General features: G+C 37.7%; 1 protein-coding gene across 13 annotated transcripts in view; it reads left to right on the forward strand.

Annotated features, from left to right (window-relative positions):
• The window catches only part of st3gal3a (ST3 beta-galactoside alpha-2,3-sialyltransferase 3a), a 394,364-nt gene that overhangs the window by 254,881 nt on the left and 122,901 nt on the right, over positions 1 to 16,582 (forward strand). For all 13 annotated transcript variants that reach the window (XM_039776580.1, XM_039776584.1, XM_039776587.1 and 10 more), the window contains one exon: positions 13,396 to 13,490. In XM_039776580.1, coding sequence (XP_039632514.1) covers positions 13,396 to 13,490 — 95 coding nt within the window. The remainder of the gene's footprint in view (positions 1 to 13,395; positions 13,491 to 16,582) is intronic.

Genomic DNA, 16,582 nt, shown 5'->3' on the forward strand with positions numbered 1-16,582 from the left:
AGGGATTCCAGACCATTAGACTGCCCAGTCCCCTCTTAAAGTGAAGTATTATGACTGTACCTTTTAGATTATTTTGCAGTACCTTATGAAATACAACTGATGAAATGTATATGAATTCCTTGCAGAAAGAAATAGATGGTCATAAACTTGACAGTACTCTGACTGACACCTAAGATATCTTTTCTGTTGATTTTGTATTTATATTTTTTGACCTAGAAATTGGCAGTATTCAAGGTCCATTAATTCTCTGAGTGTTCCAGCTCAGAAATTATGAGATTTATCAGGCACCATTTATTTCAAACCATTAAACTTTTCAGCACAAGTAATGGGGATCTGTCCATCCAATCCATGTTATCTTACTCTGTAATGAGATTAGCTCCTGGGTTTTTCAGACAGTTTACTGGTGAACTTGAAGTGTTGATATTCATTTGGTCCTTTAGACTTTCTAAAGTTGTACAGATGGCATAAAGTAATTTTGTTATGTTCTTTGTACAGTGGAACCTTGGTTCACGACCATAATTCATTCCAAAACTCTGGTCGTAACCCGAAGTAATTTCCCCCATAGGATTGTATGTAAATACAATTAATCCATTCCAGACCGTACGAACTGTATGTAAATATGTATTTTTTTTAAAGATTTTTAAGCACAAATGTAGTTAATTACACCATAGAATGCACAGTGTAATAGTAAACTAAATGTAAAAAATTGAATAACACTGAGAAAACCTTGAACAACAGAGAAAACTAACATTGCAAGAGTTTGCGCTATAGCCTTACAAACTGCTTGCTGTAAACACTTTTTTTTAATGAGTTTTAAACACGGGGGAAAAAAAATGAACATTTGAAAAATCCGTAACTTAATAAACAACTAAGAAAAGTAACATTGCAGCAATTCACACTACGAACCAAAAAATGAACATTTGAAAAATCCGTAATACAATAACATCGCCTCGCTTATGCTGTCCCCTGCAAGTTGCTTCTCGTTCAGCCATACTAGCAACAGTTTTTCCACCTCTTCCAGCACTTGAGGTCTCTGCCTGGTTAACACTGTAACTCCTTTTGCAACATGAGCTGCTTTAATGGCCTCTTTCTGGTTTAGAATAGTCGAAATCGTAGATTTTGACTTCTTGTACTTGGCGGCAAGATCAGTAACACGAATGCCACGCTCATACTTTTCAATAATTTCTTTCTTTACTTCGATTTCAGTTTTCTTCAAACCTTTCTTCTCACCACTCTTCACTTGCTTAGAAGCCATGGTTAACTGCAAAAGCACATGAAATACTGTAGGGCACAAAGAGTTCACAGTGAAAGCATGCACGTGTGACTGAGAACAATGCACAGGTAGAAGCTGAACATGTGCTTAAATACAGTAATCGGCGCGTTCGAACCAGAAGGGAAGTGAAATGGAGCACAAAGAGTTCACAGCGAAAGCATGCATGCATGTGCAACCACGCACGTCTGACCGAGAACAATGCAACACGTGCGGAAATCATCAGCTCGCACAAACCGAAAGGGAAACTGGCTTGTTCATATACCGAGTGTGTCATCGTGAACAGATGAAAAAGTTTGGTAAACTTTTTGGTCGTAAACCGATTTTTACATGTTCTGAGATGTTCGTGAACCGAGGTTCCACTGTATGTTTCAATACACAGTGCAATTTAACTTCACAGTAAATATATGTCTCTCTATCTGTCTACCCCATCTTTTATGCTTTTTGTATTTTGCAAGTTGTACCTAAGTGTTCAAATAAATTAAGAAAAAACTACAGTGTGTAAGTAGAGTATATAAAAGGTATATATAAAAAAGAAGCTGCAAAGAAGAAATCATCTGTATAAGGCATATAAGACTAATAACTCCAGCACCAACCATAGGGTTGTATTAGAGCATAAAGGCAACCATTAACAAAGATATTGGGAAAGCTAAAAGGCAGTTCGGGAGGAATAATGCAGAAAAGGTAAAAGACGACCAAAGAAATTCTTTCACTATTTTAGCAGTAAAATAATAGTCAAGAAGTTGATGAAATGTTATCAAGAACAATAAAGGAGAATTCCAATGTACAGAGAGTGAAATAACGAATGCAAACTTGCGTTTTTCTGGAGTGTTCACTTGTTAAGAATTGGATTACCTCCCAGCAGAAAGAGTAATTACTAAGGAGGTTCTTGGTGATTTGGAATTTGTAGAGGAAGAAGTGCAGTTTAGATTAAATACACTGAAATCTGACAAATCACCAGGACCAGATAACATTTATCATTGAGTGCTTAAGGAGGTTGGTGAGTAAATACTGTATGTAAGCCTTGCCATATATCTTTCTAAACTCACTGCACATTGGCGAAAATTCCAAAGGATTGGAAAATAGCAAATTCTGATATATAAAAAGATTGATAAAAAGGCAGATCCAAATAACTGTAGGCCAGTAACCTTAAAGTGCATCATGGATACATTAATTGAATGTATTTATTAAGGAAAAGATTGAGCATCAAATATCAACAACAGGAGTTTTAGTGAACATTTAACATGGGTTTAGATGGGGGAGGCCATCTTTTACTGATATGCTGGAATTGTGTGAGGTGCTAACATAAGCATCTGAGAAGAGAGGTGCATATAGTATTATTTATCTTGATTTTCAGAAGGTATTTGTTACGGTCCCAAATGAGAGATTGGGTGTCAAACTGAAAGAAGTAGGAGTTCCAGTGCATTATATAAATAGGTACAAAACTGGATAAAACACAGAAATCAAAGGGTTATGGTACAAGGAAATAAGGTGATGTTAAAAGTGGTGGCTTTCATTCAGCACCCATGGCCAGATCTACATGAAAGCATGGCAGATATCATTTTATAGGATGGGTGGGAAGACATTTGATTGCTAGTGCTTCACAGACTGGGTGAAAGTAAATCTGGAATCATTCCATCCAGCATGAAAGGCAAATGTATCTACTGACAAGACTCAATGCCTTTAGTTGTTGCCCTAATTTCTGTAATACAGAAGACTGTTATGGTGAATAGCAAAAATGACAGAGCTTACCAATACCTTTATGTTGACAGTGTTCATATTGCTGGGGAATACTGCTTACCTCCAAAGTGGCATGTTTCTACCTTTGTGCTGTTATAGATGAACTAGTGATCTGTAGCATGGTGGCAGACTGGTTCATAGTAGGCGGTTGCCTTAATCGATAATATGAAATAGTCATTTTAGCATAACGCATACATCACCAAGTATGTGGGTCAGGAAATATGTCTTTATTGTAAGGTGGCATTGCTTTTCTTTGTTGATTGTATATCTGGTATGGTGCGACTTGCCTACTTAAGATGTGCACAATTTAACTGATATCCTAACATTCTTAATAGTTAATTTATTTTATATTCCATAGTAGTTGAGTAAGAGTTCTGTGTTTAACCAGTTGGACACTAACTGTAAACCCTCAGATTAATACTGGGTATTTTGTACAATGATTAAATATTAACTCAATTGCAGTTAAAATCCATTCATATCTTTCCCACAAATGATGTGAAACAAAGGGTTGTAAGCAGTAGGTCAGTTCACTTGCCCAGATTGCAAATTTTGTTGTCCAATTGCAATGTGAGGGACAGACACCATGTCTGTCTGTCTGTCTGTCTGCATGAAACAACTTGTTCCCCTTAGGCAAATTTTGTTGAAATGTGTCATGCTTATTCTTCAAGGCAATTTATCAAGACAGTTCAATTTTCATTCTAATATCTCAAACAGATTGTGCTGTGTACAAAGTATTGGTGAAATTGTGAACTTGTCTACGTTAAAATGAAGAATTGTTTAGTGTGACCTTAAAGACAAATTAGCTTACTGTTTCAATTCTACTTTGAGAGTGGTTGAACTTGTATATTTCATATATTTTCCTGTTTTACTCTTCTGTGGCCATTTGAAGCCATGTGCAAATGAGTCAGGTGCTGGGAAGTGCATACTCAAGAAGCTCACCCAACAGCACACTTTTCCTACTATTTTAGGTAAGTTAACTGTAGAAGTTCCGAAACAAAGTCACTCCTCAGTAAATAAATGGAAGGGGAAAGCAATATGTAAGCATATATACCGTATATCTTCTAGTAGTGGCCGGCTTCTTATTGACGCCCGTTTCCAATAAACGCCGGGTTTGAAGAGATGTCGCGACAAATAGACGGCGGTCTCTAATAGTAGCTAGTCTCCTTTAAGCGCCGGTCTGTAGTAAACGCCGATCTCCAATGACCCACCGCCTTTTTCGTATGCTAATTCTCTTTTCGTACCACCTGGGCTACCGCCCTCCTGCAGTGAATCATACGGTAAGTACATTTTCGTGTCAAAAATGTTTTGTCATCGAAAGCTATCGAGGAAGCGAGAAAGTCAAAAAGAAATTTCTTTATGTACATTTTGCCCTTTCGTCTCCACGTCAATCATAACCCCACAGGGAGGGCAGAGGTGGCGGGAAGAACATGAAAATGCCATCTTCGACACGTTAATCCTGATAAAACTGATTACTGCGTGACAACAAGCAATGGGAGTACCTGTATTGCCATCACAAGAAGAGGAAGATGAAGAAGAACTCGCAAATAATGAAGCAATCATTACCTATTCAGACGACGAGTAGATGGTAAGTACTGTATTTTATTGAATCTTATCCAGTCTCATATCGTAATGTATACGTATATGCGCGAGTTTGGAGCTTATTGCATTTCCTTATGTTCCGCAGGGGACTTGTCGGGCTGATGAGCGCTTTTGTGCGAAATTCAGACTGGTGCAGGCCAGTGCTGGTGGCTTGGCAAGAAAGTTGACGTCTACCGTACCTGTTTTTCATGCTTACGATAGTACCGTACTGTATACTGCTTTAATAAGACCGTACTGCTGTATTGATAATTTCATTAAATCCTGAAATGTTCATCCGGTGTTGTTGCCTACATTTTGTGACTGTAAATACTGTACCATACCATATAAATGAACCCCGTTTACCCATCACCATTCCGTCTGCGAGGCGAATAATAGCCGGTCTCCAACAACCGCCGGTCTCTTTTAAACGCTGGGCCGTCCGAATAATTTTTTGAATAAACGCCGGGGCTACTATTGGAAGATATACGGTAAGGCTGAATTTGCTAAACTAATATTTTCTGCAGATCATTATTGTAAAGAGCCAACGTTACCAACTTTCAGCTAAATCATATTTGAACTAATTCATTACATGGGAAAGGTGAAGCTTTTCAAACTGATAATATGTGTAAACATAGGATGGATTTAGAAATAGAACTGCGGTAGATATGTGAGCAGAAGATTTGAACCGCTGGGAATGCAACAAGGGTCACACTGGCCATTAGTAGCCGGGACCAGTACAGGATTACAGTTTGTGCTGTGCTGATTACTTAGCAGTATAATGTACAACAGACTGACCTTGTGATGTCGTTTATCCATTCCCAAAGAGCCACTCTTTCTTCTGTGTATCTTCCGACTAAAATTAAAATATATTAAAATATTCAAGATAATTTTCACCTTTCATATTCATGTTATGTAGTAAATCTATTCATTTCCAATTTCTTACTTATTTATATAATTTTAACAAATTATTGTGTTTTAGTTAATATTAATAGCTAGATGAGGAACTAATTTCAGTTGCTTTTCTCCTTTCATAGGGTAATATTGATAGTGATTTTATTTTAGTATTGTTCATTTTGCACTTTTAATTTTTTCATACTTGTATACTTACTTTTCATACTTTTGCTTTTTTTAAACTTTTCATTTATTAATTATTGAATATTACTCTATTGGGGTATACTTTCAAAAATGTCATGTTTAATAAAGTTGAAGAACAGTTAGTTACAGACCTTCCACCATTAACATGCATGTTAATTGATGCCATTTGCACATAGGTTGAGTTGGAGTCTGCTATCTTAAAAAACTATTGAGCCACAACAAACCTATTTGTTCTGTTTTTAACCTATTGTAAAATACTGCTAAAAAAGCATGTGTTTAATGTAGTCTAATATAATTGCATTATATGTATTATAGCTATTAATTTTGAATATACAGTGGAACCTCTAGATATGATCACCTCTGTATACGAGAAATTTAAGATAAGAGGAAAGTATGAGCGAAAAATTCGGATCTAAATACGAGCATTGGCTCGCGTAACAAGCCACGAGCCAGGCTGTGGTTATGCGTGACGCGTTTCCCGATCCGCCTCGACTCGGGGATTCACCCAAGCTGACGCTGCCAACCAGTCAGCTCACACAGTGTTCTTTGTTCTCCCGTAGCGTGAGGATCTACGCGTTTGTGTGCTTGTGATTTCATTGTTTCGCTGTAGCAGTTCGCTGTATAAGCGTATCCAAAAATATCGCGGACATGCAGACGGAGAATAGGAGATGATTGCCCTCGAGAGAGAGAGAGAGATAAGGAGAGAGAGAGAAACGCATGCGCGAGCGAGAGAGATAAGGAGAGAGAGAGAGAGAGACGCGTGCGTGAGCGAGAGAGATAAGGAGAGAGAGATGCGCATGAAAGAGAAGAACCATCAGCTCAGTTATGCTCACATGACACTCAGCAAACAAAGTGTATCCATACTACTTGTATTGCAAGACATTGCTCGTTTTATCACGTCAAAATTAATTAAAAAATTTAGCTCGTCTTGCAAAACACTCGTAAACCAAGTTACTTGCAAACCGAGGTTCCACTTGTATATATTATTTATCAGTGTTATTTGTTAGGAAAATAGATTTTTATGTTGATATTTTTGGGGATGCGGAACGGATTAACTGGATTTCCATTATTTTCAATTGGGAAGTTTGTTCTAGATACGAAAAATTCGCTATACAAGCTCAGTGCTGGAACGAATTAAACTCGTACCTCAAGGTTCCACTGTAACTCATTGTTATAAAAATATTACAAAATGTGGATTAAGTAAATAAATGTAAAATGCTCAAGTTTTCATATCAATTTACTTAGTCTCCAAACACACCTGAATATTATGCCATTTGTATATTTTCTGACTTTTTTGTTTATTAGTTTTGATTGTTCTTATTAATATTGTTCTGTCCATTTGTTATTGATCTAATTATGTAATTTCTGTTAATGTTATTATTTAGTTTCCAAGTGTGTAATTATGTTCTATTGTGTTCCTTGTTTTTTGTAAGTAGATCCCCTAAGAGGCAGGGTCACCCTTACCTCACCACTAAGGAACTACTCCCCAGACTTTTGCATGTTCCATGTAGTTCCTTGAATGTTCTTTAATGGATTTGTGAGTATTAGTATTCTCTTGTTTCCTTGGACTCATTGATTTATTTATTTTTTTAATTCTGTGTTTGGATTTTGATTTTTGGGTTTTGGTTTGGGACTTGGTTGCTGTAGGTTGCCAATTAAGCAAATCCCTTTTCATGTTTTGTATTTTGTTATCTCTTCATTTTATGTATAAATTCTTCTTTTACAAAGGGCCCTTTTTTTGTTTTTTTTCCTTTGTTCAAGCCAAGGTTTGATGATCATCTCCACTTTTATGGGGCATTTTGATTATTATTGGGACATTCCTTATATTATTTAATCCAAAACCTCATTTTTGGAGGCTTTACACCTTTGACATTTTTATATATTGTGAATCAAAAATAATTTTGAAATGCAGGAATGAGCTGTACACCAACTGTGATATTTCTAAGTTTAGTTAAAGACACTGAGTTATCACTACAGTTGTCTATGTGTTTTAATGTTAAAGCAAAGAAACAGCTACTAAATGTAAACTTATTTATTTTCATAATATTTTTTTAACTTTGTCATACTTGGTCTACTGTAGTTGGCAGACAGAGGTATTAAACATTATGCTCACAATACAGTCTATTTAAAATTCATTAATTCATCCATACATTTCTAATCCACTTAATGCTGTTCAGTGTTCTGTGAGACCACATCCCATCCTGTCAGCATTATCTGCAAGGCGTGATACGTCAATCAACAGGGCCCCTTTCTAGGGTACATATCCAAATTGAATCATATGTGACACAGTTAGTCACCTTATAAACAAGGGTACAAGTTCTTGAAGTTTGTGAGAAAATTTGAGTATCTGGTGAAAAACCCTCACACACCTGGGAACTATATGCAGATTTGTCACATATACTGTTCTACCTGGAGTTCAAACCTGTTTCTTAGTAAAGGATTTATTTTGAGTTGTGTGTTGCACACCTGAAATAAGAGGCATGATAGTACTGTACTGTTAGCAACATTTAATATCAAGGCGATCAAAAACTACAATTCCTGCAATCTATAACGATTTTTGATGTTTTATATTTCTGTTCTATACCCTCCTTATGTTTTTTTTTTTTTTTTTTACTTTTTTCTTTCACACACCAAGGAGAAGAAATTACTTTTTAAATCATTCTAAATGTAGAAGATAGTTATTGGTACTGCATTATAGCTCCAGTTCCATATCTTCTCATTTTCCTTGTGAGAGTTGCACATTCTTCCAAATTAAAGTTTGTCATATGTACAGAATGAAGTGTGTGTGTATACTATATATAGTAACCAATAGGGGTGTTTTCAAACCCCAGACGCAAATGAATCACCACAGTCATGGGTTTAAATAAAACATTTTTATTTGCAAAAGTACCCCTGCAAGTTTTTTCTCACTCTGGCCTGCACAACACAATACACAGAGAACAATATAATATGCTTCCTTTTACTCTCCTTCCACTCTTATCCCACCAGGAAAGTGTGATACTCTTCTTTCCAACTCCAATTCACTGACTAAGATGAGAAGACTGTTTTCATGTTGTACCTGGGGGTACTTCCGTTGACACAGCATTGACTGCGGAAGCCCTACTGAGTAAAGTGGAAGCCCAGGACCACTGTCCAATTGCATCTCCTATATTTATTTGGAACCGGCCATTTGGCTGTATGTCAAATTGTCTGTATTTTGGTCAGAAAGTATACAGTTCATTGCATTTTCTGGGTCTGGTGTGAGTCACCGATTTCATACTTTAAATGCCAGTATGGAGTAACAGGTACTTGGACATGAACATAGCATATGCAAGCTTAAAAAGAAGAATTTCCAAATAATAAAGAATACTTTAATATTAACACTGTTTAAACCCCACCTTACTAATGCCCACCCCTGTTACACCCACCTAATATCTCCCCCTTCTTATTTGCTATATGTTGTTTTTAATTCCTTTATGTCTAGGTGTCATAAGCTCAGGAATAAAAGACTATTTTAAGATACACAATTCTATCTATCTATCTATCTATCTCTCTATCTCTCTATCATAGGTTATTTCTTTGATGAAAAATGAAGGTTAAAGACACAACATTTCAGCTATTTAGCCTTTATCTAGTATACAATGTGTGTGTGTAAAATATACACTATATAGTGTAAATATATAAATGCTTACAATTATATGTACTCTCTTTATATATACTGTATATTTATGATGTATATACACACACAAGAACACTGTTATTATTATGACTGGCTTTTTAGTAATCTTATGACCTATGGAGAGAAACTGTCCATGAATCGATTGATGCAAGTACAAATGATCTGGCACCATTTTCTAAAAAGAAATGGTATGAAAATTGACTTTACAGGATGACTGAGGTCTTAATGATACTGTTTGCATTTCTAAGGCCTCATGTTTTTATACTGTATATATCCTGAACAGAATGAAGGTTGGTGCTGGTAATATTCTGTATTCCCATCCTTTTTTCCATGTTTATGTGGATTTTCTTTGGATACTTTGTCCTAATTCCACACTTACATGCTAAGTAAACTAAAAACATGAAAATGGCCTTATTTGAGTGATTGTAATGGAGTACATAAGGGATAAGCATGCCCAAAGTTTGACTGGCAGACCATCCAAGGTGGCTTCTAGCCTCATGTCATGTGTGGCCAGGATATGTTCTTACAACTCCATTCATGAAAGAAGCCTTTTCAGAGAATTGAGAGATGCATTTTGAATTTATTTTTAGTTGAGCAAAATTGATTGTGATTTTCAGACACTTATACTTCACTTTATAAGGCAAATTTCAGGCTATTCTCCGTCAGTGACATGTAATGTAGACTAAACAAAAGTATGTTTTCTTTTTATGGATTTAAGTTCTGTGAAGATATGGAAACTCATGCTAAGAGTGGAGTTTGCCAATTCAGAGTTGTAGTTAATGTAGTGGTGTGGCTCTGCTCAGACAGCAAATAAGTATGAATCATGCTATTTATAACAATTGTCTGTTTTTAGCATGGTGTTGGTGCTTATTTTATTTCCAGGCTGACCATATTTTTAACTAGATGTTATGATTTCTAGTTGGAAAAAAATTGGAAATTGATTGATACAGAGAACAATGGAACATTAATTAATCTCTTTTAACTTTACATTGTGATCCATCTTGCTTCTCAGTATGAAGGGGAAGAGCTTCTCCTGCGTCCTGTCTAGAAGGATGACAGATTTCCTCCTTAAAAATGAGTACATTGGTTGAATCTACTCTAGATCGATACCATGTACCCAGTAAGATCAAGGACCTCATCCTGAATTACTATAGGAGCTTCTGGATTAGAGTCACAACTAGGAACTTAACATTTGAATGGCACCGGGCTTGAGAAATAGATAATAACTGGGTGTACCATTTCAGTTATTCTCTTTGCCTTTGCCATGAACATGGTGGTCAAGGCAGCTGAGGCTGAGTGCAGTCCATCTTGCTTCTCAGTGTGGAGACCCTTTGTCCAAGTCTGACACTCGGTAGTCCCCCGTCAGAGCATTCATGGATGACTTGACTGTCACCACTACATCAGTGTCTGGTGGCAGGTGGATCCTTCAGGGCCTGAAAAAGCTCCTATCCTGGGCAAGAATGAGCTTTAAACCAGCAAAATCCAGGGCCATGGTACTGAAGAGCAGAAAGGTGGTGGACAAATTTTGCTTTTTTGTGGACGGATTGCAATACCATCCATTATAGAAAAATCAGTCACAAACTTTGGCAAGATCTTTTACTTTAGCCTTAGGGATGCAATGGCTGTCCAAGCAATGATCAAGAAGCTTGAGACTTGGCTCACCACAGTAGACAAATGTGGCTTACCTGGCAGGTTCAAGGCTTGGTTATACTAACATGGCATCTTGCCCTGTATCCTGTGGCCTCTGCTGGTGTGCAAGGTGACTATGTCAAATGTGGACAGCCCGGAGAGGAAGATTAGTTGTCACCTCCATAGATGGCTGGGTCTGCCATGCAGTTTAAGTAGTGCAGCACTGTATGGGAGGAGGAGTAAGTTCCAGCTTCCGATAAGCAGCCTTGAAGAAGAGTTTGAAGGGTCTCGCACAACAGAGGCACTGCTCTATTGGGACTCCAGGGACTCTTACAGAGTACAAACAGGTAGGAAGTGGAGAGCCCAGGATAGTCTGGAGCTGGCAGAGTCTTGGCTGAAATACAAGGCTCTGGTGGGTGTTTTGACAACAGTGCAGACGTGTTTGGGAGTGATCTCACAACCTCGGTACGACACGGCCCATGGCAAGGACAGATGCCATCTAGTCCTACAGGAAGTCCATACATGTGTGGAGGAGGACTGAACCAGCAGGATAGTGGACATGTGACAGCAGGGAGCATGGACAAGGTGGGAGGGAGTGCTGGAGAGGAAATTATCTTGGGGTGACATCTGCCAGCAGATCCACAGCATATCAAGTTCATGGTTCAAACCTTTTATGATGTTCTACCCAGCCCAGCAAATCTACATAACTGGGGCATGACTGAGTTTCCAGTATGTCCTCTCTGCACTTGAAAGGCTTACTGGAGCACATCCTCAGTAGCTGCACAGTAGCCCTCGGTGAGGGCACTACCGCTGTTGACACAACCAGTTGCTCAGCTCAGTGGCAGAGTCCATCATTCACAGCCAGAGGGACATCACCTTTGTCAGGGCAGGAGAGCAGTCTCAGCCACAGCTTTCCATAACAGCCAGCCTGCTCACTTCAGTGTTGGACTGGGTGTAGACTTGGGCAGACATCTCAAGTTCCCGGACCATGTTACAACCACTTCTTTAATGCCAGATATGGTATTAACATCTGCCTCTTAAAAGCATTTGCTTATAGTGGAGTTGACAGTCCCTTGGAAGGACCATACTGAAGAGGCTAACAAATGGAAGTGGCCCAGATACCATGAGCTGGTGGAGCAGTGCTGAAGGAGTGGTTGGAATGCTTGTTGTGAGCCCTTTGAGGTGAGTTGTAGAGGCTTTGCTGGCCACTCTTTATGCATGTCAGGAGCTGCAAAAAAGAGAGCCATTAAGTCCACCATAGAGGCTGCAGAGAGGGCCTGCCGGTGGCTTTGCATCAGGAGGTTTGAATCACGGTCTATTGCTGCTGGGACACAAAATTGAGCCTGAGCAACCCTGGCTGGGTGTCTTGAGCGAGGGTGCCTGATGTTCTGAGACCCAAAACACCTGATGACCTCAGGAAACATCACTAGTGATGTGTCCCAGCACATCCCTGGATGTATCTTTAAAGTAGGTTTCATATTATGACTTTATAGATTGGATTTTATTATTAACAAAGTGAAAATCTGCCTTGGTGAAAGGTTGTGGTTCTTGGTTAAATATGTCCTATTCTATGCCTTGTTTCCCTGGTAAACCTTACTACGGATGTGCACTGCCGTGGACCTCTTCTTTTTATGTAGAAGCACTCATTGAACAGGTGTTGCATGTACCAGTGGTAGAGTCTGGTCTAGTGTTTATGTTATCATTTGGGCAGCAGTACTGTTCAAGAGTCTGTTTGTATTTGAATGAGATAAACATGTGGTCATAGCAAAGAGGTCACAGAATGAGAAATTCACAAAATACTTGTTAAAGCTTGTTGAGCGTTAGTTATTAGGCTGTCAAAGGCCAACTTTAGTGCCTGTTTTGAAAAGAAAAAAAAAGGCAAAAGGTCATTTTACTGGAGACCTTTCCATTTATCAAGGCATTGGAATCATGAGATGGTTTGATAAGGGTTGATTGATCTTTTAAGCAATGAAAAACATTTTAAAAGGAGTGTGGTAAAGGTGACAAGTCACAGTGAAAAGTCACTTTTTACCATCTGTAGGATTTGAGAATGAAGCTGAATCTTGCCTTTGCAAGTTGAACCAAAGGTTTAATCTTTTTTGCCAGAGTGCAGTGTATCTTTCATTAAGGACATGTAAAGTTTTATGACTTATTTTTTAGTTTCCAGCCCAGCACGTAATACATTATGTTAATGAACTATTTTATATCAACCTGAGACAAGTTTTTTGCTGGTATTTTATTTTTGTTGTTATTCAATAAAGAATTTTTTAGGAAACCACTGTGATGTTGTAATTAACACTGCTTCACAGAGTTCTGTTCTTAATTTGTTTACTCCATAATTGCAAATTTTCCGCCTGTCTCTGTACATACTCCCAGTAAAATGAAAAACACTTATGCACTTATTTATATGTTTACTGTTTTGCAGGTTCTCCAAACCAGCTGTAATGTTTCTTGATAGAAACTTTAGACATCTGGGAAAAATAAGTAATTTTGTTCCTCCTTTTGGTATTAAAACACAGGGTAAGTTTTAAATGATTTTCCTTGTCATTATAGTTCTTGTATTTCTGCTTTAGCTAATTCTGTTTTTTAATGTAGGTCTAAATCTTTTTTTTTTTCCTTAATGTTAATACTTAGTTGAAGCACAAGATACCAAACCCCTTACAGGAATGAATTTGATAAGTAATAGATCATCTTTGCTTTACATGTGCTGTAGCCTATCCAATGAGTACACAAAATTTCACAAACAATTGGTAAATTACAATGTGTTTTGCTAAGTGTACAGGAAGGGAATTGATGGCTGTATTATTGTGATTTGCCCCTCAAAATGTTAAATAGTGGCCTTTAAATTCTGCTGGAATATCTAGACACACCTGATGTAAGAAGCATTGCATGTTTTATTTTTGATTGGGTGATGGTTTTATATACATAATGATTATCTATTGAAGACAAACATTAAAGAAACATGTTAATGCAGTATTTAATTTAATAACTGACAAACTGACCCTTCAGGAAATTTGTTTGTTTTGCATCGGAATCATCTCATATAGTATGAAATTTTACCATTTGTCACATCTGTTTTTTCTTCTTTACCAAGTATAAACTTCCCCCTAATTGCTTTAATGTATTTCATGTTATTTATATATTAGTATGCATAATGTACCTTACAGCAATTTCCACGTTTAATTAAAAACAGCATCACTGTGAGTTATGCCCAAAGTCCATTTTTTTGCCTATAAATGTCAGTAAAATTTCAAAGGCAGTTTATAATAATGCAATATCCTTTGGTCTAATCCAAAACAATGAGATGCAGCTCTTATCTTTTGAAACAAGGCCCCTTAGGTAATGCTCTGGAAAGCTTATGACTTTCTGCGTTAACTCTTAAATCATTGTATTTTCACTCTAAATAGCTGTAAGATTCATCTTGGATGACTTGCTTGTTCATTGATTCTGTCAACACTTCTCATATTGTTGTGTTCTGGAACCCTGGTTTTTCTTCTTTAATTTACTCTACTGTAGTCAGCATAGTTGCTTTTAAAATATTGTATTCCTACTTAATTTTGTGAACTGGTAGCACGTTGTCTACGAATAGTTTGCAACTCAAAGGAAAATATTTTAGACATTGATTTATTGTAATGTGTGATTCTGGGCAACTTTTGTGTTCTAAGAATGTTATTTAAATGTAAGCAGTTATTCCTGTTTTCAGTTACTCACAGTTCACATATTTCCACATCAAAAATGAATTTGAAATCCTTATTATTTGCTTATTATATTTTTAATTGGATTTGTTATTTGTTTAATAATAAGGCAGGAATTTATTATTGTGCAAATAAAAAATGTATGCTTGTTTGTGTGTGTGTATGTATATATATATATATGTATATATATATATATATATATATATATATATATATATATATATATATATATACAGTGCATCCAGAAAGTATTCACAGCACTTTTTCCACATTTTGTTATGTTACAGCCTTATTCCAAAATGGATTAAATTCATTTTTCTCTTCAGAATTCTACACACAACACCCCATAATGACAATGTGAAAAACATTTACTTGAGGTTTTTGCAAATTTATTAAAAATAAAAAAACTGAGAAATCACATGTACATAAGTATTCACAGCCTTTGCTCAATGCTTTGTCGATGCACCTTTGGCAGCAATTACAGCCTCAAGTCTTTTTGAATATGATGCCACAAGCTTGGCACACCTGTCCTTGGCCAGTTTCGTCCATACCTCTTTGCAGCACCTCTCAAGCCTCCATCAGGTGGATGGGAAGCGTCGGTGCATAGCCATTTTAAGATCTCTCCAGAGATGTTCAATCAGATTCAAGTCTGGGCTCTGGCTGGGCCACTCAAGGACATTCACAGAGTTGTCCTGAAGCCACTCCTTTGATATCTTGGCTATGTGCTTAAGGTTGTTGTCCTGCTGAAAGATGAACCGTCGCCCCAGTCTGAGGTCAAGAGCGCTCTGGAGCAGGTTTTCATCCAGGATGTCTCTGTACATTGCTGCAGTCATCTTTCCCTTTGTCCTGACTAGTCTCCCAGTTCCTGCCGCTGAAAAACATCCCCACAGCATGATGCTGCCACCACCATGCTTCACTGTAGGGATGGTATTGGCTTGGTGATGAGCGGTGCCTGGTTTCCTCCAAATGTGACGCCTGGCATTCACAACAAAGAGTTCAATATTTGTCTCATCAGACCAGAGGATTTTGTTTCTCATGGTCTGAGAGTCCTTCAGGTGCCTTTTGCCAAACTCCAGGCGGGCTGCCATGTGCCTTTTACTAAGGTGTGGCTTCCGTCGGGCCACTCTACCATACAGGTCTGATTAGTGGATTGCTGCAGAGATGGTTGCCCTTCTGGAAGGTTCTCCTCTCTCCACAGAGGACCTCTGGAGCTCTGACAGAGTGACCATCGTGTTCTTGGTCACCTCCCTGACTAAGGCCCTTCTTCCCCGATCGCTCAGTTTAGATGGCCGGCCAGCTCTAGGAAGAGTACTGGTAGTTTCAAACTTCTTCCACTTATGGATGATGGAGGCATTGGGACCTTCAAAGCAGCAGAAATTTTTCTGTAACCTTCCCCAGATTTGTGCCTCGTGACAATCCTGTCTCGGAGGTCTACAGACAATTCCTTTGACTTCTTGCTTGGTTTGTGCTCTGACATGAACTGTCGACTGTGGGACCTTATATAGACAGGTGTGTGCCTTTCCAAAAGTTAAGCTGCAGAAACATCTCAAGGATGATCAGGGGAAACAGGATGCACCTGAGGTCAATTTTGAGCTTCATGGCAAAGGCTGTGAATACTTATGTATATGTGCTTTCTCAATTTTTTTATTTTTAATAAATTTATAAAAATGTCAAGTAAACTTTTTTCACGTTGTCATTATGGAGTGTTGTGTGTAGAATTCTGAGGAAAAAAAATAATTTAATCCATTTTGGAATGAGGCTGTAACATAACAAAATGTGGAAAAAGTGATGCGCTGTGAATACTTTCCAAATGCACTGTGTGTGTATAATACAGTGGGTACGGAAAGTATTCAGACCCCCTTCAATTTTTCACTCTTTGTTATATTGCAGCCATTTGCAGAAATCATTTAAATTAAT

Source organism: Polypterus senegalus, chromosome 14 (assembly GCF_016835505.1).
Source record: "Polypterus senegalus isolate Bchr_013 chromosome 14, ASM1683550v1, whole genome shotgun sequence".
In the NCBI taxonomy this organism is placed as follows: Eukaryota; Metazoa; Chordata; class Cladistia; order Polypteriformes; family Polypteridae; genus Polypterus; species Polypterus senegalus.